The sequence below is a fragment of the Pristiophorus japonicus genome, chromosome 3 (genome assembly GCF_044704955.1).
Source record: "Pristiophorus japonicus isolate sPriJap1 chromosome 3, sPriJap1.hap1, whole genome shotgun sequence".
Taxonomy (NCBI): Eukaryota; Metazoa; Chordata; class Chondrichthyes; family Pristiophoridae; genus Pristiophorus; species Pristiophorus japonicus.
This window is the reverse complement of record NC_091979.1, coordinates 104,883,337-104,908,372: the sequence shown is the minus strand read 5'-3', so window position 1 is coordinate 104,908,372 and position 25,036 is coordinate 104,883,337. Positions and strand designations below refer to the sequence as shown.

Sequence of the window (25,036 nt, the reverse complement as noted above, 5' to 3'; positions counted from 1 at the left end):
TTTAAACTTCCACTGTTGCCCCAAGGACCCATTTAAGCTGAACCTTCTCAAACTCCATAGTGTCTACAATTTGAATCAAAACTTTTAACTAATTTCTCTTTAGATTCAGATGAAAACTGGAATGCAGCTCAGAAAAGCCCTCCTGTCCATGCACTGATATTTTGTACTTGTGATTCTGGTACTCGTGAGCAATTCGTGTGCGGCACCCAGCACATAAGTTCCGATTTGTGACTGAGTCTTTTCCTTCTGCCACCAGCTGAACACCTTCGATCAGCTGACATGTTGCTAGAGCTTTCTTCTGTTGCTATCTCCACGTTTAAATGTCTATTGAAATGTGTAAGCTGATTTCCTCAATCTAGCGCGGCCACTAAGAAGCGCTGGCCTGGAATTTATGGGCTCATACATGACCTCATCTCTCTCATCTGGAGGGAGGAGAGAATGCCGGGAGATCTCAGAGATGCAGTGATCGTGACCATCTTTAAAAAAAGGGGACAAGTCCGACTGCGGCAACTACATGGGAATCTCTCTATCAGCCACTGGGAAAGTTGTCGCTAGAGTTCTCCTCAACCGTCTTCTCCCTGTGGCCAAGAAGCTCCTCCCGGAATCACAGTGCGGATTTTGGATTTTGTCCCCTATGGGGCACAAGGGACATGCAGCGCGACAACTGCAGGAAAAATGCAGGGAGCAGCGCCAGCCCTTATACATGGCCTTTTTCGATTTCACAGAGGCCTTTGACATTGTCAACCGTGAGGGTCTATGGAGCGTCCTCCTTCATTTCGGATGCCCCCAAAAATTTGTCAACATCTTTCACCTGCTCCACGACGACATGCAGGCTGTGATCCTTACCAGCGGTTCCATTACAGACCCAATCCACATCCGGACCGGGGTCAAACAGGCCTGTGTCATTGCTCCAACTCTCTTCTCAATCTTCCTCGCTGCCATGTTCCACCTCACAGTCAACAAGCTCCCAGTGGGAAGCTGTTTAACCTACGCCGCCTCCAGGCCAGGTCCAAGATCACCCAAACCTCTATCGTTGAGCTACAGTACGCGGACGACGCCTGTGTCTGCGCACATTCTGAGGCTGAACTCCAGGATACAGTCGATGTATTCACTGGGGCATATGAAAGCATGGGCCTTACGCTTAACATCTGTAAGATAAAGGTCCTCCACCAGCCTGTCAGCGCCGCACAGCACTGCTCTCCAATTATCAGGATTCACAGCGCGGCCCTCGACAACGTGGACCACTTCCCATACCTCGTGAGCCTCTTATCAACAAGAGCAGACATTGATGCGGAGATTCAATATCGCCTCCAATGCGCCAGTGCAGCCTTCGGCCGCCTGAGGAAAAGAGTGCTCGAAGACTGGGCCCTCAAATCTACCACCAAGCTCATGGTCTGTAGTAATACCCGCCCTCCTGTATGGATCTGTGGCATGGATGATGTATAGAAGGCACCTCAAGTCGCTGGAGATATATCACCAACGATGTCTGTGCAAGATCCTGAAAATCCCCCGGGAGGACAGACGCACTAACATTAATATCCTCATCCAGGCTAACATCCCCAGTATTGAAGCACTGACCACATTTGATCAGCTTCGCTGTGCAGGCCACATAGTTCACATGCCAGACACCAGGCTCCCTAAGCAAATGCTCCAAGTGGAGCTCCTTCATGGCAAACGGTGGGCAGCAGAAACGTTACAAGGACACCCTCAAATCCTCCCTGGTAAAGTGCGACATCATCACTGACACCTGGGAGACCCTGGCCGAAGACCGACTTAGGTGGAGAAAGTGCATCCGGGAGGGCGTTGAGCTCTTCGAATCTCAACGCCGAGAGCGTGAAGAGCTCAAGCGCAGGCAACGGAAGGAACGTGCGGCAAACCAGTCCCACCCAACCCTTCCCTCGGCGAATATCTGTCCCACCTGTGACGGTCTGTGGCTCTCGTACTGGATTGCTCAGCCACCAGAGAACTCACTTCAGGAGTGAAAGCAAGTCTTCCTCGATTCCGAGGGACTGCCTATGATGATGATGATGATGAGTACTTAGTTCATCATCCATCAATTTAAATGGATGGAAAATTAAGGGCTGCCATCTCATTTCCAGACCAGTGCTTCCCCAGGAGCGACCATTTTGAGAATCGGCCCGAACATCTCTTTTGAAGGATTTAATCGTCTAGCATCAATAATTCTATAAATATAACTCTTTCTAATTCTAACAATAGCAAAATGAAGCACTCATGAATTGTTACAAAGTTAAACTGTAGTTTATATAATAGGTGCTAAAACTCATATTATGGGCCGGATTTTCGGCAGGTTTGCTATCGGATTTTTGCCGCAATTTGACCCTACGCAGCGAAAACCCGGTCGCAAAGCCCAGGCGGGATCCTTGGGTACCTGTTTGCGGCGGTGCTTTCAAGTACCGCTGGGGAGAGGTGTGCTGACGTGTACCGACGCGGATTGCGTTACCGTCGTACTTTCGGCACTTTCCCGACCCGTACACCGCGCCCAGAATACCGACAGTCAAACCTGTCAGTACAGCCGGCCACCTGCAAAAAAGGTAAATTGAAGTTTTTATTTTTAATTCTTTTTCAGCTATTTGCTAGCTTAAGGCTTTTATGAATCTTTTTGGAATGTTTTTTGTAATTCCCCCCCCCCCCCCCCCCCCCGCCAAGGCCTCTATTGCTGCGCATATGACCACAGACTAAAGTTGCTGAAACTCGGGTTTTGCAACGTAATGGCCGAACTTTCGGCCATTACGTGCAACGCAGACATAATGGCCGAAAGTTCAGCCTAAAAACGATAGCGCAACGTAAACGTTAATTTTCACATATGTTACTGTTTTCGCTGAAAAACCCTGAAAGCTGAAAATCCAGCCCTAGGATGGCAACTTTTAGCTGTTTATCTTGAAACAATCCTGGCACTGCTGGATATGCATACTACTGGTGCAAAATATCATCATCATAGGCAATCCCTCGAAACAAGGATGACTTGCTTCCACACCGAGAACGGATGAGTTCACAGGTGTGTCAGTGATATTCCGGATCCCGAACTACATCCTGAAGGGTGGAAGATGTCTGTGCGTGGATTGTTTTTAACGTGTGCTGGCCGTTGCACCCCAGCCACCACACGGGCTTGACAGAGGTAGGTCTTGGTCCAGTGGCAAGGATTAACCAAGTCGACTGGAGACCAGCTCTGCTGCACGGACCCAGTGTGCACACATATCACAGTGTGGGCTGGCCGGTGCTGCCCCTGGGCCCTCGGTTCTTCTAGGCCCCGAACTTTCACCTCTCCTGGGCCCCGATCACATCCCTCTACGAACTCTTGCAGCTCCTTCGTCCCGACCTCGCTGCTCCTGCTGTACCTGCCCGCACTGCAGTCAGTCGTCACCCTCCTGCAGCAGCACGCGCTGCTCCTTGAAGTGGCATGCCTCCGCACGCTGCTCCCTCTAATGGCCCTGGCCTGCTGATGGACTTGCAGGCCGGGACCGTGCCAAAAAAAAAGCAATAAGGAATGGGAACATTGGCAGGAAAATATAAATGGCTGCTGGATGCCACCTTTTTGACCATGGACAGATTGAGATTTCAGCTCTTGTGCACAGGGCAATAGGTGTTTTTTTATTTTGTTGATCCATAAAACCTTCCCTTGACATTGGGGACGGTCCATGGCAGGAAAATTAAAGTCACCACTAGCTTTTCAACAATTGTAGATACACTCTCTGAAACTATTCTTGGAAAGAGAACACAAACGGACAACTATAAATGGACAACTAGTCTGGCTGTTCCCAGACAGTTCAGCCCATCTACTTTCTATGCTGCTCCAGCTTACAACTAATTCTACTGTATATTCAATACCTTGAGTTAGATTCAGTCCCCCACCCACAGCCCTGCATTCAAAATTGGCAGTAGTTTCTGTCAAATAAAAGAAAAATATAGTGATCAAAAGAAAAAAGTCGCAACAGTTATCAGCAACTCTACAGGAGCCACTGGAGATTTTTAACATTTGTGACACATGACCATTTCAGATCAAATACTTCTCTTCCTTTGAAACTGTAACCTCCTTCACAAACACCAGATGGCACTCCGCATCAAAAGGCATTCTTGTTTAATTAAGGCTGCATTTCATATGATTGGATACTAATCCAGCCACATTTATATTACAACACTGCAGCAGGGTTGGGCCTACCTCTGTTGTAATCTAAAAGCATAATTGGAAGATAGTTTAGATTTGGCTTCCTGTGGTTTTTACTTACTAGAGGTTTCTTAAAGATGAATTGCCTGCTGTAATAAGTTTGCAGGGGTTTTACTCGTGTTTTCCACTGGCAATTAATGCAGAATGCAATGAACAAGGGAAGTGTGGGCATTGGCAAAAGTTCACTGCAGTTTATATGCAAGTGGGATTTGCATATATCTGAGTTACATTGAAGATTGATGTAAAGAAATTGGGAACAGGGAATTGCATGTAACCAAATCAAATACAACCAAAATGCATACACGTGGCCTTGATTGTACTGTAATTTCCATACAGATAATGAACAAATTTGCATTTATACAAGTGCACTTCACGTCCTCTGATTTTTCCCCAATGAAGGGCATGCAGTGTAGTCAGTATTCAAATGTAGGCATTAGTGGCAGCCATATTATACACAAACAGCAATGAGATAAATGACCAGATAATCTGTTTTAGTGGTGAACAAGGGATAAATGCTGGCCAGGACAATGGGAAAACATCCCTGCTCTTCAAATTGAAGATCCATCTGAGAGGATAGATGAGGCCTCAGTTTAACATCTCATCTGAAAGAGGTCACCTCTGACAATGCAGAACTCCCTCAGTACTGCACTGATGTTATGAATCCATGACTTTCTGGCTCAGGCGTGGGTGCTACCACTGAGCCATGGCTGACATTTTAAATGGAGAAATTCAGAAGAAATAAATATGAGCAAAACAATGGGCCAAAAATTGCGGTCGGAGGCTTCCTTCGTACGAATGCCTCTGACCCCCAAAAAATCTACAAAACTATCTGTTGGTCCCGGAGGAACGTAGGATTCAGGTCTGAGACCTTCATTTGCTGCACAGCGCATGGGGATCTGTCTTCCACGTAGGAACGCATCTGCTGGAATCACGTGGGCCTGGACGACCAATCACTATCTAGTATTCTCATTGATAATAATGGGAACTCCATTTATACCAGCTCCCATTACTATCAATGAGAATAACCCCCTAAAACAAGAAACACAGCATAATAAATACAAAAAACAACTCACATATTTAAAATTAATTGAAATTAAATGTTGTAGAAAAAAAATATTTGAGGAACATTTTTTTTTAGGTGTTTTAATAGGGTTAAAAATAAACTTACCTTAATGGACAGGGTTTTAAATATAAAAATGAATGATTACATTTTATTTTTCTATGTTTTAAAAATGCTACGCTGGTAAAAGTAGGCTATACTCCTGCTTTTATCAGGTGTAAAAGTTTGAAGGACATTCGCTGGGCAAGAGTTCCTGTGGGGATGCGTAGAATCTGTCCAAATAAATTTTCACAAATTGGAAAAGTCGGTTCTCAGTGCATGTGCATCATGTGCCGAGAACCAGCTTTTGCGAGGCCTCGCCAGGAGCGTGCACATTTCGCACAGACCCGGCGAGGCCGCAATTTTCAGTCCATTATATAATATCCCTAATTTATGTTACAGGAATAAATTAAAATAAAGATGGTATTATTTTCAATAATGTGATTCTAATTTAAACGTAGCTCGGGTATGCATTATGCTACTGTTTAGAATGCTTACTGCAATTTTCTGTAGCATATATGTGATCATGACAATATATATGTTTTGATGCAGAATCTTTAAGGTTATTTCCTGCATTCCATTTTGATTCCAATCTCTTGTCTTTCTTTCAGATTATTTGAGATATATTACATATATATGTATGGAAACAAAGCTCTTGTAACTTAATAATGGCATTTGTACAACATATTTAGGCTGTAGATGTAATAATAGTAGACTAGTCAAATTTTTATAATTGTAACACATTAGTTTTCAATTCACATTGTTGATAATTCTGCAATAAACGATAACTACATGTTTGCACACAGTGAAGATTCTTAGTGGAAGGAAATAGGAAAGAAAGCTTGGGATATTAAATTGTTGAGTATATCAGTAAGTCACCATTAGTATTCAATTATTTTAATTTTGAGTCGCATGGTTTATTTTTCTAACTTTACCATACATTTTCAGAATTTTTCCTATTTTCGTCTTAATGTTTCACATTTTATGTGATATACAGGATGCCTTTGATGAGGTGGTTAAATACTTTGGAGAGAATACAAAGACAACCCCTCCATCAGTCTTCTTCCCTGTAATTGTGAGATTTGTGAAGTCATACAGGGTAAGAGCCACTCGCGTGTCCACTATTGCAAAAGATCCAGTAAGATTTGACATCGATTGTAGGTGTGAGTCATTGACATGTTTGATATTAACTGATTATATCTACTATACTTCTAAATGTATTGTGCCCGTTTTCTTACATTATTGCTTCAACCATTTTTTACCAAACTTCCCTAGTTTACAAAGTGAAGTTGATAAAAGTTGTGTACTGATTATCATCATTACAGATGGTAAAGATTCTGAGACGGCAGGTTTCTGACGGACCTGTAGGGTAAATTCATTGACCTCGCACTCCAGCAAAGAGTGCCTCACAAAGGGTTGGAGACACAGCTGCAGCACTATATTTACCCTCCTATTTTGGGGAACTTCTGAGTGCAGAAAAGAATAGCCTTTAATTTTTTTATGTATGATTTGATGCAGCATACTTTATAATTCTTAACAATTTTTAACTTTGAATGTTTATGTAAATGAATAATAATTAGTCTAGCAGATCTGAGGACAATTATTTTCAATTTGAAATTATCTAATGGAACAATGCAACTTCAACTAGTGCCTTGGGTATCACTGTGGACTGGCATTTGTACCTGTGGTTCCCCTGTGTAGCGAGTAGATGTGTTGCTGACAGGAGGGAAATAAATCAACATGAGTTCCAGCTCAAATATTTCAATAATACTGCTATGCAGCCAGAGAATGCTCGAGGCTGTAATCTTCACTGCCTTCACTCACCCTATTAGCTGCAGATTAAGATATGACCGTGCAGAATAGTAAGAGGGGAAAAAAAGTGTCAAGCTGTGTATCTTTTTCAATAGCAAGCAGACCAGGACAATGAGCTACGGAAGAAGCAGGAGCAAGCATTGTTGAATAAGATCCTTGAACAGGAAGCCATGTTGGAACATCAGGATGAAAAGGTACATTGATATTGGCTGAAGATGTGATTTTAAAAAAAATAAAGTACTGGAAAATTAGTAATAGTGGTGTAAAATTCACAGAATTTTATGTAGGCTAGCTAGGTGACAAAATCTAAAAACTGGAGCAGTGCATAAGTTGGAACTGCTCCTGCCCCTAGACTTTGTGGTAGTGATTTGATAAAGAAAACTGACTCATCTATTATTCACAAGTTAGCAACAATTCACTTAGTGTTGTACTAACCAAATAACCTAAAATACTAAAACCCACTCAAGGATCCTTAGCAAAATTATCAATGGAAGGATCAAAGGGGAGATCCTCCAGTGGCTGGACTTATATCTGACACAAAAGAAGATAGTTATGATTGCCTGAGGTCAATCATCACAGCCTCAGAGCACTTCATGAGTTCTTCATGGACGTGTCCTTGGTCCTTCAACTGCTTCATCAATGAAGACTTTGTCCTAATGTTAGGAATGGAGCTTTAATTGACAATTCCAGTGTTCAGATCCATTCACAACTCCTCTAATAATGAAGCAACCAACACCAGCTTACAGCAGGACTTGGACAACATCTGGGCTGACAAATGGCAGGTAACATTCATGCCATATAAGTTCCAGGTAATGATCATGTTGAACAGAAGAAACCCAACTGCCTTTTCTTAACCTTCAGTGGACCATCAACTCCAGATAGCCCACCATCTGTCAGATATTCAATTGGACCAGCCTAATCAACACTTTGGGTACAAGAGCAGGACAGAGGCTGGGTACTTTGTGATAAGTGGCTCATTTCTTGATCCCCCTCCCCACACACTTTTCCACCAAGGCTCAAGTCAAGAGTGTGATGGAATACTTGCCATTTGCCTGAATGGGTGCAGCTGTAACAACATTCAAGAAACTTGGCACCATCCAAGACAGAACAGATCACTTGATTGGTGCCCCTGCCACTAGACTCTATCTATCCTCTTCTCCACCTACTAGATGTGATCAAATATTTCTACTTTCTATATTGTCATAAAATCAGAGAGAACAGAAGGAAGCCCATCGTGCCTGTGCCAGCTCTCTAAAAGAACTACCAATTAGTCCCACTCTCCTGCTCTTTCCCCATAGCTCTATGATCATAATATTTTGTAGTATTCAAAGCAGATTATATCAAAGGCTGGTTCTAAACGTAGATCTATGTGTTTTAATGGCATTAAGACTGAATTTTGAAAGATATTGAAGACTTTAAACCAATATTGTTCTGCAAATATTGAATGTTAATTTTCTGTTTTATTACATTTTAGTCCCCATCTCATAAAACCAAGAGACAACAGCAGGAGTTAATTGCAGAGCTGAGGAGGAAACAAGTCAGAGAGCACAGACAGGTCTATGAAGGAAAAGATGGTGCCATTGAGGATATCATTACAGGTAAGGCGAGGCATATTGGCCATGGAAGGTGAGAGTAAGCTTCAGTGAAACTTCTGATCTTCTTCTGACCCAGTGCTCCCATGCAAGCAAATACAAGGCCAGACACAGTAATAATAAACAGAAGTACAATTTTTACAGATTTAGGTATACCTAATACTGTATGTAGTTTTCAGGAAAACATTGTAGTGAATGGTATTATTGTTTTCCATGCCCTTCTCCCCCTTCTGTCCATATGGCTACTTGTTTATCCCATTTCACCCAGAAGGGCAGGATGCTCCAGACCATTTACATGTCCATGATTTGCCAGTGCCACACTTTGTCTAGCTTGCAAGAGATGTTCTTGCTGGGGGATAGAGTAAAATTTGTTTGAGGAAATCATTTCAGGTGTTTCATCTTGTGCCCACATCAGGATTGATGGATGAGATTCCTTACACTTGTATCTGATAGATTTGAGTACACAGACCTGGAACACAGCAGCTGAGGGAGGAGGTAGATGACCTGGTGCCAGGCTTCCATCAATGCTACTCGATGTTGGCAGCAAGGAGATAAGTGGAGAGAAGCCCTGGGGCAACTGTTTTCAATGTTCGTTCCGTTCCTGTAGCTCCCCACCGTGATATAGTCAGATCAGGGATTCAGAGGACTGAAGATTCAACTTGAAAACCACTCAAGTTATCATTTATTTCAAGCATGCACTTAATCTCTTAATGGAGGTGAATAACTAAAGTACATGGACTTTTGGCTTTTTATCTCTGTCTGCATCTCTCCTATCTTTAATTGTTGATTGCATTCAGAATTAGTTTTACAGAAATTACACACATCAAGTCCAATCGCATCCTTTAACAGTGTGTGTGAAATTTGGCACAATGTTTGTAAATTGGAGCAGTTTTGTAACTGTCAGTAAGGTAATAAGCTTTGCCTTATACCCCACTAGAAAAATTAAACCATTCCACATGCAAGGGGAATGTACACTAAAGAGAATTTGGTACTTTAGATCTTCATTCCAGTTCGCAGTTAAATGCAATGGGCTATTTTAACTTTTGCCAACAGTGTAAACGGGTAATACTGGAAAGGCTGCCCACATACCCTGACCGATTTTTTAAAATCAATTGAGGGGAAAATCGGGCTATCTGATATTACCTTTTTACACCATCACCAAAAGTTAAACTGACCCCTAACGTGTTTAACATTCATTGTATTCCTCATTGTAATTAATGTCTCACACTAACACCATGAGTTTTTTGTTGTTGCAAGTTCTTTTAACTGCTCATTTTAATAAATGCATGATGTAATAGTGTAATGTATGCCTTATGATTAAATCTTTTAAATGAGTGCTAATATGTAGCTTGCCAACGTGAAAGATTATTTACAGACTCCAGCAATTGATGTTTCGCGTAATGCTTTTTAACAATCTAATTTTTTTTTTAAATGTCGAAGTACCTGTGCCTTAACTTAGTTATTGACTAACCATATACTAGTACACTAGTTTGTTTGCTTCTTATTGTTTCCTCTTTGTCTTGTTTGGCTGTTATCTTCCATGCAGTGCTGAAGACCGTGCCCTTTACAGCTCGAACAGCCAAACGTGGCTCTCGGTTCTTCTGTGAATCAGCTCACTCTGAAGATTCCCATTACTAAAATATTACATTTTAACAACTGAAGCTCTTAAAGGTTGCCTATTTTTTAATAAAATGCCTACTCCTTTTTTTCTGGCCATGTGAAATGTGATACCTTGAAAAGAATGAGAAAGCGTGTTACATTTTGGGAATTATTTTTGCTCATTTTCCATTACAGTTGCATGTTTTAAAGTTAGTGAGGACTTTATTGTGCATTTTGGCTGTTTGAAATGCATTGGTATGGTATTGATATATTGCCGGCTGTTCTTGTACATTACTTCATTGCTACGCCATGCTTGTGCTATTCATTCTTACTGTAATCCACCTGACTATGTTAATGAAATGTTTGGTGCTGTAAATAGAAATGGTAAAATTGCCCTGCATGAAAGTATTATTTCTTTGGTTTTGCAGTCAAACTAATGCATGAATTGGAAAATGTTTGCATTTTCAGGCATATTTTGCTTGCTTGCTTGCTTGTGGGGTGGGGGGGGGGGGGGGGGGGGCTATTCTGACTGAGCCACTTTTAATATATGCATGACCTAATCTGTGTTTGCTGTAGTTCTCTGGCATGTATATTTTTAGTGGATTTGCACAATGAATGAATTCAACCAAAAATGCTTGCATTGAATGACTTCAGGTCAAGTATCAAAGCTATACATGAGGCTCTTCTGATCACTAAAGCATTTCATCTAACACAGCATGTGCATCTCAATTTATACCCTATTTTAACTGATATGTCATTAAAAGATCAATTTTACTGATCTTACCAACACTCTATGATCATTTAATGAAACTCTGTTATGAGAGAAATGTTACTTTTTATCAACTTGGAAATTATGATGATCTGTGTTTAACTCTTGCATAGGGCTATGTTATGTCCTGTCTTGTTGAAGTCAATCTTCAAAGCAGCTTGTGAATTTGTTTCCACGAACTGAATTGTGAACGTGGACTCTGCCTTCTGTACTCTGCTTCTGCTGTACTGTATCTGCAACAGCTGACAAACCTGTTCTAACCTCTCTTTTGGTGGCTATTCTGCTGCAATGGCTAACTGTGCTGGAAATCTGGAACATTAGAATGAGAGTTATTTATTCCTCTTTTCCCTCTTTTTAAAAATGTAACCATCCTTTGTGTTTTTTCTGTTTAGCTCTAAAGAAGAATACTATCACTAAATTTCCAAATTGTCCCTCGAGGGTAAGGAATGTTTCTTGCACAGCGGTGGTGGAGGACACACAGAGCTGGCAAGCATTGCTTTTTCTTGCTACAGCTATACTATAGCAGACACGTGTATAAATATGCATACGATAAAGCAGAAAATGCATGCTTTATCAATTTGTATTTATTAGAGAAAGCTAATACTATAAGAATGAGATCTTTTTTCAGTCTCGAGTAATGTTAGTGGAGTGTAGCCATGTTAGGGGTCACTTTCTGTGAGGTTCTCCCGCTCGTCTCTCTTAACTTTGGGGGAAATGCCAGAAAATTGGGGCAACACCATTTATGCCATTTGTAAGGGTTTCAGCGGGTCTTCCACTGAAGTTACAGCAAACAAGACAATCCCATTAGAATATTATTCAGATACGCCTTGATCACCAGTATGGTGCTGCGGAAACACAGATTTCCGTTTTGTGATTAGTTAGCTCTTGGGCAATTTGAATTGGAAAATGAAAGAAGTGTTCAATGATATATAAAGCATGTGTGAATCATCTCCAAACTATACTCTTTAAAACTGTGAAAGGCTTGTCTCATCATATATCTGCTTCTCAGCCAGGGCTACTTGCAAAGATTTGTTTCCATGGCTGGTAAGTTTAATTAGGAAAATGGAGCATTGCGTAACTTAATTATTCTTGATACTGAAACCTAATTGGGTTGAGATTCAGCTCTTTGAGGATGTTATAAATAAGGTATATCCTGAAACTCTATATAATAGTTTATTTAGACTTTCAGAAAACACATGAACCTTCCCTTCTCCTGTGTTATCCAGCTCCGTGGGACTGCCCTTGTGTGACTTCACTTTTGCCTGTCCCAACACAATCAGCCTCATCTCAAGCAATAGCTTCTTTGGTTGTCCTAACACCATCACCTTTGGAGTCTCCCAAAGGATCTATCCTTGGCCCTTGTTTCTAACTCTTCAACATGCTACCCCTCAATGGCATCACTGCATGCACATACTCAGCTTCTAAATATATGACTAGTGACACCCAGCTCAACTTCACTACCAGTTTACTGACCCCATGAGCACCACAATGTTGTTCAGAAAGCCTATGTGATATCCAGTGGTGGATGAGTCTCAATTTTCTCCAACTGACCATTAGGGGTGACTGATGCCATCACCTTTTGACCTCTGCCATAAACTTAATTTCCCTGATAACAATATCATCCCACGCCATAGCCATCTTTTTTTTATTCATTCACATGATGTGGCCATCGCTGGCAAGGCCAGCATTTATTGCCTATCCTGAATTGCCCTCGAGAAGGTGGGGGTGAGCTGCTGTCTTGAACTGCTGTAGTCTCTGTGGTGAATGTACTCCCATAGTGCTGTTACGTAGGGAGTTCAAGATTTTGACCCATCAAAGATGAAGGAACAGCGATATATTTCCAAGTTAGGATGGTGGTGTAACTTGGAGGGGAACTTGCAGGTAATAGTGTTCCAATGTGCCTGCCTTCTAGGTGGTAGAGGTCGTTGGTTTTGGAGTTGCTGCAGTGCACCTTGTAGATGGTACACACTGCAGCCACGATGTGCAGGTGGTGGAGGAAGTGAATGTTTAAGGTGGTGGATGGGGTGCCAATCAAGTGGGCTGCTTTGTGGATCATGTTGAGCTTCTTGAGTGTTGTCGGAGCTGCACTCATCCAGGCACGTGGAGAGTATTCCGTCACACTCCTGACTTGTACTTGGTGGAAAGGCTTCAAGGAATCAGGAGGTGAGTCGCTCGCTGCAGAATATCCAGTTAAGTTTCTGGTCAATGGTGACCCTCAGGGTGTTGATGGTGGGGGATTCGGTGATAATCAGTTCAGGCTGAACTGGAGCATGCAAAACCTTGGCACCTGTTTGAAGCTGTACATCCTATCCATCTCCACACTTTTGCCACCTCCATTCCTACCTTACCACTTGCTGCAGCTGAAACCCTTAGTTATGCTTTTGATATTTAAACTGCTGCAGTCCCTGTGGTGAAGGTACTCCTGACCAGTCTTTCATCCTGCACCTTCTGCAAACTTCAAATTTGTTCAAAACTCAGGTGCCTGGATTCTGTCCTGCACTAAGTCCTGGTCACCTATCCCTCTTATTCTGCCTGCTCTTAATTCCGTCCTTGTTCTCGGGTACATTACATTTTAAAAGCCTCATCCCCAAACCCCTTCAAGGTCTGTTCAGTCTCCTCCACCTTTACATTACATTGTGGTCCTGACACAGGCCTTTTTTCCATTACCCCCCCCACCCCCTGAAATTCCCTTCCTAAATCCTTCTGCCTCTCCACATTTCTCAATCTTGAAAGCCTTCGCAAAACTCATCTTTTTGACCAAGCTTTTGATCCTCTAACTCTCCCACCACAGCTCAGCTTTCACAGCTTTAGTCCATTTATGTATGCTCCTCCCCCAGTGCCTTGGGATGATTTCTATATTAGAGGCACTATACAGAAACAACAACCACTTGCATTTAATCTAATCTATATAAATGCCCTGAACATAGAAACCAATCTGGAATCTTGCAGACAACAATATCATTGGGAAGCAGCAGAGAAATGTACAAGCCGGACGGGTTGCACCTCAACAGAGCCGGGACCAATATCCTCACGGGGAGGTTTGCTAGTGCTGTTGGGGAGAGTTTAAACTAGCTTGGCAGGGGGGCGGGAATCTGAAACTAGATTCAGTAGGGAGGGGAGTAAAGCTGGAATTAGAAAGCAAAAATAAAGAAAGTGAGTTTGACGGAGAGAGGAAACAAACAGGAAAAAAAGGTAAAAAAACAAACTTAAAGGCACTTTGTCGAAATGCACGTAGCATTTGTAACAAGATAGATGAGTTGACGGCACAAACTGAGACAAATGGGGGTATGATCTAATAGGCATTAGAGAGATGTGGTTGCAAGGTGACCAGGACTGGGAATGAAATATTCAGGGGTACTTGACAATCCAGAAAGACAGACAGAAAGGAAAAAGGTGGTGGGGTAGCTCTGTTGATAAATGATGGAATCACTGCAATAGTAAGAAACGATATTGGCTCAAATGATAAGGGTGTTGAAACCGTTTGGGTGGAGATAAGGAACAATAAGGGGAAAAAGTCACTGGTGGGCATAGTCTATAGGCCCCCAAACAGAAGCAACTCTGTTGGTTGGAGCATAAACCAGGAAATAGTGGGGGCTTGTAAAAAGGGAACAGCAATAATCATGGGTGATTTTAACCTCCATATTGATTGGACAAATCAAATTGGTCAGGGTAGCCTTGAGGAGGAGTTCATAGAGTGCATAAGGGACAGGTTCCTTGAGCAGTACATAATGGAACCAACCAGGGGGCAGGCTGTCTTAGATCTGGTCCTGTGGAATGAGACAGGATTAATAAACAATCTCCTAGTAAAGGATCCGCTTGGAATGAGTGATCATAGCATGATTGAATTTCAAATTCAGATGAAGGGTGAGAAAGTTGGATCTCTAACCAGCGTACTAAGCTTAAATAAAGGAGACTATGAAGGTATGAGGACAGAGTTGGGTAAAGTGGACTGGGAAAATAGATTAAAGTGTAGGACGGTTGATGAACAGTGGTGTACATTTAAGGAGATATTTCACAACTCTCAAGAAAAATATTTTCCAGTGAGGAGGAAAGGGTGCAAGAGAAAAGATAGCCATTCGTGGCTAACTAAAGAAAAAAAAGATGGTATCCAATTAAAAACAAGGGCATACAAAGTGGCCAAAACTAGTGGGAGGACAGAAGACTGGGAAGCTTTTAAAAGCCAGTAAAGAACGACTAAAAAAAATGATTAAGAAAGGGAAGATAGTCTATGAAAGTAAACTAGCGCAAAATATTATAACAGATAGCAAGAGTTTCTATAGGTGTATAAAAAGGAAAAGAGTGGCTAAAGTAAATGTTGGTCCCTTAGAGGACGAGACTGGGAAACTAGTAATGGGGAACATGGAGATGGCAGAAACTCTGAACAAATATTTTGTATCAGTCTTTACGGTAGGGGACACGAACCATATTCCAACAGTGGATAGTCTAGGGACTATAGGGGAGGGGAAGGAACTTAACACAATCCCAATCACTAAGGAGGTGGTACTCAGTAAGATAATAGGACTAAAGGCAGATAAATCCCCTGGATCTGATGACTTGCATCTGAGGGTCTTAAGAGAAGTAGCGGCAGGGATTGTGGATGCATTGGTTGTAATTTACCAAAATTCCCTGGATTCTGGGGAGGTCCTAGCAGATTGGAAAACTGCAAATGTAACAACCCTATTTTAAAAAAAGGAGGCAGACAAAAAGCAGGAAACTATAGACCAGTTAGCCTAACATCTGTGGTTGGGAAAATGTTGGAGTCCATTATTAAAGAATCAGTAGCAGGACATTTGGAAAAGCAAAATTCAGTCAGGCAGAGTCAGCATGGATTTATGAAGAGGAAGTCATATTTGACAAATTTGCTGGAGTTCTTTGAGAATGTAACGAACAGGGTGGATAAAGGGAAACCAGTGGATGTGGTGTATTCGGACTTGGAGAAGGCATTTGACAAGGTGCCACATAAAAGGTTACTGCACAAGGTAAAAGTTCATGGGGTTGGGGGTAATATATTAACATGGATAGAGGATTGGCTAACTAACAGAGAACAGAGAGTCGGGATAAATGGTTCATTCTCTGGTTGGCAACCAGTAACTAGTAGGGTGCCACAGGGATCAGTACTGGGACCCCAACTATTTAAAATCTCTATTAACGACTTGGAAGAAGGGACTGAGTGTAACGTAGCCAAGTTTGCTGACTATACAAAGATGAGAGGGAAAGCAATGTGTGAGAACACAAGAAAATCTGCAAAAGGACATAGCCAGGCTAAGTGAGTGGGCAAAAATTTGGCAGATAGAGTATAATGTTGGAAAGTGTGAGGTCATGCCCTTTGGCAGAAAAAAATTCAAAGAGCAAGTTATTATTTAAATGGAGCAAGATTGCAAAGTGCTGCAGTACAGCAGGATCTGGAGTACTTGTGCATGAAACACTAAAGGATAGTATGCAGGTACAGCAAGTGATCAGGAAGGCCAATGGAATCTTGGCCTTTATTGCAAAGGGGGTGGAATATAAAAGCAAGCAAGTCTCGTTACAGTTGTACAGGGTATTGGTGAGGCCATACCTGGAATACTGGCAGTTTTGATTTCCATATTTACGAAAGGATATACTTGCTTTGGAGGCAGTTCAGAGAAGGTTCACAAGGTTGATTCCAGGGATTAGGGTGTTGACTTATGATGAAAGGTTGAGTAGGTTGGGCCTCTACTCATTGGAATTCAGAAGATTGAGAGATTATCTTATTGAAACGTATAAGATTATGAGGGGGCTTGACAAGGTGGATGCAGACAGGATGTTTCCACTGATGGGGGAGACTGGAACTAGAGGGCATGATCTTAGAAGGGGCCGCCCACTTAAAACAGAGATGAGGAGAAATTTCTTCTGAGGGTTGTGAATCTATGGAATTCGCTGCCTCAGAGAACTGTGAAAGCTGGAACATTGAATAAATTTAAGACAGAAATAGACATTTTCTTAAACGAAGGGGATAAAGGGTTATGGGGAACGGGCGGGAAAGTGGAGCGGAGTCCATGATCAGATTAGCCACGATCTTATTGAATGGCGGAGCAGGCTCGAGGGGGTCGTATGGCCTACACCTATTCCTATTTCTTACGTGATGTATAGGGTTAACAAGTTGCAGATGGATTTGCATTGATTACGCAATTAGGAAGAGAAATTGCAGTGTGTGTTTGATAAGTATACAATGAATGGAATAGAATTCGCACAGGGAGACTTTGTCTAGACAATTGGAGATGAATTTCAGATCTCTGGATCTTCCCATGGAATGCAGCATGGCGAGATCTCCCCCCTGCTGCAAGAATGGGTCCCGATCCTGGCCAGCTTTCCAGGGCAGCTGTCTTCTCTGACGGAAAGTGCCAGAAGTGTGTGGGGGAGTGGGGGGAGGGGAGAGAAGGGGACAGAAATTGGCAGGCAGTTGGGAGAGTGGCTCCCAAAAGATTTCCGGATGCATTTTGCTTCAATGACCTCTGGGAGCTTGTGTAACTTGAGTGGAAAAGCTGCTGTAAGGCATATGTGCTGGGATTCTTTTCAACCGATGTAAAGAATCATCTGCTTTTCTTCAGTAGACAAGCTAAAGCTTGCTCCCAGAAAAAAAGCTATTCCTGTGATAAGTAAGGATTTTTGGAATCTAATGTATCTATTGTACCAAAGCTCGTGGAAACCATAATCAGAGAAACTATGGTAGCATTTCAATTACAAGTTACGATCTGGTTGCTAATTTGGCTGCAGAGTAAATCAATCAATCAATCAACCTGAAGCTCATGCGGTATAAATGGAATGATCCTCTCATGTCCGGCACAAAGCTGGAACAGTAAATATCGACATTTCTACAACCTTCACTATGGTATTTGGGCCTCATTTCAGAAACGAGCTTCTAGCAGTATATCAGACGGCCTGCTGAATGGGATATTCAGCTTCCTCAGATGATTACAACACTACATAATAATGAATGTCAGTAATTTTCTTATCACAATGCTTTAAGGAAGAATGTTTTGCCGTACTCTCTTTTCCATCTTCAGTGACCAGTGGTGATTGGAAGTGCCACTCACTTTGTTGATGAAACGTACTCCCTCAGTGCCACCAACTCTGAAGAACAGGTGGCATCCTGATAGTTCTCCATTTTCTTCTTGTTAAATCGTGTATTCACTGTTGAGAAGATTCCATAACCAAGGAAGATGGGGCATACAAGGGTCAGCGACCTTAAGTTCCAGTGGTTGCTGATCACACCAGATCTACACCGCGGAATGAAGGTACCAAAGGGACTCTGTAGAAATTCCAGAAGTCCAGCACCACTGCAAGAAGTCCAATGGATCAGGACTTCATCCACCTGCCTGTCCTCATCATGTCCCAAATTCTGAGGATGAGGTTTATTTAATGATGCTACAGGGGTACCCAGCCTCCCATGGCAGGATGTTGGAATAGTACCTTGCCGTTCTGTCATGAGGTGACAGTGTCGTGAAATGATTCCATTTCATTGGATCCTTATTCTTTCACGTTCTCCTAATGGCAAAAGATTGTCATTTGGATATGGCATTGTGGAGCCTACTTATGGACCAGGAATGTCGGATCCTGTTTTGTGCAGTTGTACTTACTGGTGGGCAGATCTGGCAACATTTCCATCTGAGGTTGCCAGTACCAGCTCCAAAAATGATATCACCACAGAGTGGGTAGACCGATGAAGCATCCATCTCCCACACTCCACTAGAATTTCTGAAACTGGTTCTACCCCCAAATGATGATTTTATAAAAATCTTTCTCATCAATGGCAAAATTAGTGTTCTACATAATGTAGAGCCACAGTGATGGAATATTGCAGTCCTGTTTTACAGGCTGTAAAGAAAAGCAATCTCTTGCTAGTCAAAATCAACGAAATATAGACTTGATGAAGGTGGCCTATTTCTTGCCACTGTCCAGCTTCTCTGGTGTCAAGTCTTGGGCTGTCAATCCCCACAAGATTATGCCTGGAGCCGCATAATAGAAGGTGCTGGCTAGATGTCCATGATCACACAAGCATGCTACAGCTGTACCACCTTTATTTTGCATCCTACACAATTCCTACACAAATCAGCAGTGAAACTTCACCAGGGCCCTGAAGATTCTGCAGCAAATCATCTCAATCTGATTAATTTTTAAATAGTGTAAAAAAAAAAATCATACAATGCTAAATTGGTGGGTTTTGTTTTAGAAAAGATTGTGCGTAAAACTGTTTACTTTGCATACAATTTCAGCACTAGTGTGCTGCTTAATGGTTTACAGTAATATGTGTCACTTAACACCTAGCTGTCTCACCTGACTTCACCTATTAAGTGGTAGCTATCATTGGAAGAGCTCAAAAAGGAGAAATCTAGCAAAAAAGGTTTAATTTGGGATTTAAGCAAGCACATATTTGGTAATCAATTATATTAAATTACTTAAAAGCAGATTATATTCAGCTTTCTTGGCCAAGGAGTGGGAGTTGCAGCAGAGGCCCACCAAAGTGGTGGAAAAATAAAGTGAAGGCAAGGAGAAAATATATATATATATATATATATAATATACACTTTAAAAAAAAAAAGCTTTTATAGAAAAACTGCATACCACAAGTGAAGTATACTCAGACTGGAATGAATGAAAGTGCATTACCATCAAATGGATTGCTCCACAGTACAGTGGTATGTGACTAGGCAGAAATGATTGTGTTTGCAATTAGCTATTGAAAATTACCTTTTAATTAGGTTGGCTGTTGCTTGAAATAATCCAGTTCAAAAACTGATTGAATACATCATAAAAATGTAATTTACAGGCAAATATAGGGATAACAGGAGTTGCTCAATTTTGCAGAGCTGTCAGTAGTTTTGATACAGTAGTATTTCTTGCTGGTACTTTCTGGGATTGACCACTGCACACAAGCTGCTTTGCTAGATTGTCTTCTCATTCACAGTAAAACATTTGCTTTTTTTCCTTTGTTTTTACATCATCTTAATTTGAACTTCATTTCTACAGATCTTAGGAACCAACCGTACAGGCGTGCAGATGCGGTGAGAAGAAGTGTGAGAAGACGTTTCGATGAACAAAACTTGCGCTCAGTGAATAGCACTGAATTGGCATTGTGATGGAGAAGGAAAGTGTTGAGAGTATGAGTGTGTTTGAATGATACGGTGTCTGCGTGAAGCGTGCGTGCGTGCGTTTGTTACCACGTAACTAGAGTGACATGCTGTTGGAAACTGGGATGAGGGCAAGAGGAAGAATCACAGGCAATCTGCGTGGGCTAGCAGATTTATTCAGCCCAAGTTAACAAGTGCCTCAATGTAAAAATTCCTCTCGAGCTACACAGCACAATACTGCTGCAGCGTGTAACTGTTGATATAACAACTGATGTTTTATTATATTCAATAAATTAACAAGGTTGCAAACTAAAAATTGTGATCTCTAAACTGTTTTAAATTTGACATGAAATGTTGAAGCCAAGAAAAATGGATAGAGATGCTTGGTGTTTGGTGGAGATAAGGAATAATGCATGTGGAATAGCTTGCCATAAACTGCCGAGGCAGTTAATGTTAATTGAGTTCATTTGAAGACTGCACACTGTACTTGCGTTGCACACAATTTGTTTGTTTGTATTGGCACTATCTAACCATGGCACCAAATCTGTGGAATTTGGTAATTTAAATAGAGAAGCAACTCTCTTCACCACAGGTGACCAATCTACAATGATCAACAGATACAATACTATCTTGTTTGCCAGCAGTGTCAAAAGAAATGGAACAAACAGGCCTACGGGTGCATTGTGAGGACAAACGTTTAAAGAAAAAGTTATATACTCATCAAATATGGAGTATTGGGGGAAAAAAAACTTGTAGATATGACTACGGTATTAACCTCTAACTAAACAGTATTAAGCGTCTGAGGACCAAAAGTAGAAATTTGTTACTGGACACAAAGGTGTAAAATTGTACATTAACAATTTTCAACAGTTGAAGTAGAAATTGAATTCATGTACTTCTCTGAAAATGTGCCTGTTTGGCTTATATTTTAATCTCCTTGATTGCATTGCCTCGCCATGTTGATTGTAAAGTTTATTGTATAGTATTTAACCACTGAACTCCTTCCTGTTTGCATTTGGCTCATGTGACCCACTTGTGACTGGCATTATTTTTTGTTTTGAACAATGTGTAGTTATATTTAGATAAAGCTGTCCTAAATGTACAGATATTTTGCTAAGAAATCAGTGCATTTTTATGGTTTTTTACAGTTCTTTGATTCACTCGATAGCCTCTGGGTAATATTGTACATATTGTTTAAAAATATTGCGACAGCCTGTGCTATACAATTTGAATGTTATTTTAACTTATAGTTCTGTTTTTATATTTAACTAAAATGACAGTGACCAAGGTTTGGCTCATCATTATCAGATTAACTTCTGCTTACAGTTTCACTGTAAACTTAATTTTAAAGTCATCTGCTTTGTATCATTTTCTACACGGTGTGTATATGGTGCATAGAACATGCCAAGATTGTGTCTTTTGTCCACCGGCAAGTAAACAAGGAAGTTGACGATAAGGAGAGTGCAGTGTTCAATTTTAGCAATATCTTGGGTCAACTGACCATAAATTCTAAGTTAACGCACAGCAGCTAAATTTTAAAGATTGCAAATTTGAGTGAAGAATTTTATGTTGTCCTGGATGAGTGACCGGAATGTTGGCATGTTCTGCTCATGTACTTTAGTTTCCTGCTTGTTGGCAAAATAGAACTGTTTTATAAAAAAAACTATTAATAGAAACCAGATTTGTTAATGGTCAAATAAACACCTTTACACTACTACATAGAAGTCTCTGCTTGAAATCTTCCAGAGTGTATTACCCAAAAAAAGAAAAACAAACTTCCAGTTACATTTTACACATGGTGTGAGATTCTTCTGTTAAGTCAGGCTGGGGTGGGACCTCTGCCTGATCCTCTGCATCTACTCCAACCATGACCTAGTTCCTTGTGTTACGGGTCATTAATTAAGGAGGACAGGATTCCTATTGCCAGGAGAAACACCAGCTCCCAGCTGCAATATCTCAGCAGCGCTGCTTCACCAACAGAAGAGGTGGCTGGAAAGGGGGATAAGGACACTGGAGATCAACACAGCCACAGCCTTGACAGACAGAAATTTGCACAGGGTGTGTGCGTGCCTATAGAAACATAGAAAATAGGTGCAGGATTGGCCATTCGGCCCTTCGAGCCTGCACCACCATTCAATGAGTTCATGGCTGAACATGCAACTTCAGTACCCCATTCCTGCTTTCTCACCATACCCCTTGATCCCCCTAGTAGTAAGGACTACATCTAACTCCTTTTTGAATATATTTAGTGAATTGGCCTCAACAACTTTCTGTGGTAGAGAATTCCACAGGTTCACCACTCTGGGTGAAGAAGTTTCTCCTCATCTCGGTCCTAAATGGCTTACCCCTTATCCTTAGACTGTGACCCCTGGTTCTGGACTTCCCCAACATTGGGAACATTCTTCCTGCATCTAACCTGTCTAAACCCATCAGAATTTTAAACGTTTCTATGAGATCCCCTCTTATTCTTCTGAACTATGGTGGAAGAGGCCTCTACTCAGCCCTCTCCCTAGATTCCCTAATCTTGGTATCACTTTCCTCAGAGCAGGTTCCAGGAAATGATAACTGAAATAGGTTGAAAGGAAATGGGGAAGAGATCTATTGGTAAGCCCAGTGTAAAGTTTCAATTAACTACCCCAGTCATTTTCTCAACAGTTCTAGCCCCCTAGATGAAAGTTAGCTCAAAAATGGCAGCAGTCACTCAGTACCATTATGTTCTCGCTGGTACAGGGTGGTAGGGGAACTAAAGTCAGGGCCATATAAGACAGTGCAGGACAATCCCCATCCACAATCTTGTAAGAATACACCATGTATGAAGATCTCAAAGCCCCAAACATGTTTTCGTGTACATTTCTGAAGCAGCCAAATAGATCCACCTGAAGCTGCATCTCTATTTCACAAAGGTCACTGCTTGTTGCACTGAAGTATATAGCGATAGTGTATCTACATTCAGACAGACAGCTTTGATCTAGGACTGGAAGTGGTAAATTTATAGCCATAATCTTAGAATTCTAACTAGATATCCAGGTGGCCTGTGTTCCCTTGTCTGAATAAAGAGGTCAGGTATGAAGGTTATGGTTGTAAAAACACTGATGCAAGTGCTCTCAATTGTCCACCCAGTGTCTAATTTCTGATGTCATAGACCAATAAAGCAAGTGAGATGTTAAAGTAGACTATAATGTTTTATGTGGTATTGTTAGTCAAGTAATAATTCAGATGGGGAGACTGATTTCAGCAGAAAACAAATTTTAATGTTTCTGTGATAAAACATACAAAAATATTCTGCTCCCTTTCTGAGCAACGCTTAAGTATTTCAGACACAAGTATATACAGAGATGGAAAATAAACCCTCTGCTGCATTTCATGCCTTGGAAAATTAAATTTTAGAACAACTTCAATAAAATTTGCAGTACTGTTTAGGGAAAATGAACTCTGCTACAAGTACAAACTTGTTTTTCCTGCATCATGCTCAAAGTTTTTTTTGCACTAATGTTTTCCAAATGGACAAAGACAAATTAGAATAAAATGTCCTTGAAGAAATCACTAAATTAACTACAATAAAACAGGAATTAAAGCTATCAAGATTTTCAGAATAAATTTAGTTTTGAATTACTAATAGCAAAAAATCCTGCTACATTTTTATGGCACACCTATCTAATGTTCTTTCCATTTTAATACACTTAGTAACAGGTCGTTTGCAATTATGTACGATGGCCAGGAATCTGAAAGGACAACTCAAAAGGTCCTAGGTCTCGCAACACAGCTATAGCTTTGATCAGTTGGATACAAAAAACTTGTCAGAAATAGCAGGTAGCTCACTCTATTTGAACGTTAGCATTGAACCATGCTATCTTCAGAGCCACAGCCAGTTCATTCATGTTCTTTATAATTACCCAGGATTTTCTTTTTTTAAATTTCATAATGTATGATGGCATAAATAAAGTTTAACCAAACATTAAAATTCCACTGTTATTGGCTACTCCCATAATTGGAAGTGAAGCAAGCAAAGAAATTTCTGGGCAAAACTCTGAAGACTTCCTTACGTCTCATCTTCAACTTTCCAAAAACACATACGAACTGCTTACAGTTTCTGACGTCAGAAGCTTGCTGTTGGACACAAACAGACCAGAAGTGACTTTTCAGCTTGTACACATTAATTAGGGTACAGGTGCTCTTTAAGAAATTATGGGTAAGTTTTAAGACCCATGATGAATATAGGGTACTGTAGCATGATATGCGCCCAAACTTAAGCTGGCAGATCTTGGAATCAGAAGGATTTATCTACATAATAAAGAAACTCTGTTGCTCACATATTGAAAGAAAGTTTGAGGGATCTATTCTGGTTTCACAAATCATCATATCCCCTGTAAAAATTACAACAGGTGTCAAAGCATTGGAAATTACATTTAATCCTTTTGAGTGTTTGTTAAAAGACTGCCCTCACCCAACTTTTGACTTGGTTGATTCATACATACAAGTGTTAATTACTGGTCATCATCAAGTTGTTGCAGGAGAGTTCGCCTTCGTTTTTCCAGCTCTCCTTCACTTAGCTCACTATCAGAGGTCTCCCAATTCGCCTGTGGACAAAAGCACAAGTTTGTTCCAACCAGCAATCAGAATCTTCCATATTTTAGTAGTGCACGAGCATCAAGTGTAATTTGAAAAATACACAATACAGATTGTTCCTCATTTAAGGCAGTGATTCTTAAGAACAGAGTTTATGTCCATTCATTTGTACTAACAATAATTTAGATTTTTTTCAATAAAACAACACTCCACACATGCCTCAATTTTAATTTTAGTAAATGGTATTAGAAAGATTTAGTTATAATGACTGTACTTTTATTTTGTAATAGACATTCTTTGAATATCTGTATTTTTAAAGCACCATTC

The 25,036-nt window shown here is 41.0% G+C and overlaps 2 protein-coding genes across 11 annotated transcripts in view; one reads left to right on the top strand and one right to left on the bottom strand.

Annotated features, from left to right (window-relative positions):
* The window catches only part of LOC139259816 (formin-like protein 2), a 425,278-nt gene extending 403,411 nt beyond the window's left edge, over nucleotides 1-21,867 (top strand). For 5 of the 8 annotated variants that reach the window (XM_070875639.1, XM_070875635.1, XM_070875643.1 and 2 more), the window contains exons 23-26: nucleotides 6,280-6,381; nucleotides 7,190-7,288; nucleotides 8,569-8,692; nucleotides 20,043-21,867. In XM_070875639.1, the coding sequence (XP_070731740.1) occupies nucleotides 6,280-6,381; nucleotides 7,190-7,288; nucleotides 8,569-8,692; nucleotides 20,043-20,152 (435 nt within the window). In that variant the 3' untranslated portion in view covers nucleotides 20,153-21,867. Of the gene's footprint in view, nucleotides 1-6,279; nucleotides 6,382-7,189; nucleotides 7,289-8,568; nucleotides 8,693-9,139; nucleotides 10,241-11,446; nucleotides 11,541-20,042 lie in introns of those variants that run through there. The other 3 variants (XM_070875637.1, XM_070875636.1, XM_070875638.1) reach the window with 3 other exon arrangements.
* A 1,505-nt stretch (nucleotides 21,868-23,372) lies between these two features.
* The window catches only part of prpf40a (PRP40 pre-mRNA processing factor 40 homolog A), an 81,701-nt gene continuing 80,037 nt past the window's right edge, over nucleotides 23,373-25,036 (bottom strand). For all 3 annotated transcript variants that reach the window (XM_070875633.1, XM_070875632.1, XM_070875634.1), the window contains one exon: nucleotides 23,373-24,720. In XM_070875633.1, the coding sequence (XP_070731734.1) occupies nucleotides 24,628-24,720 (93 nt within the window). In that variant the 3' untranslated portion in view covers nucleotides 23,373-24,627. The remainder of the gene's footprint in view (nucleotides 24,721-25,036) is intronic.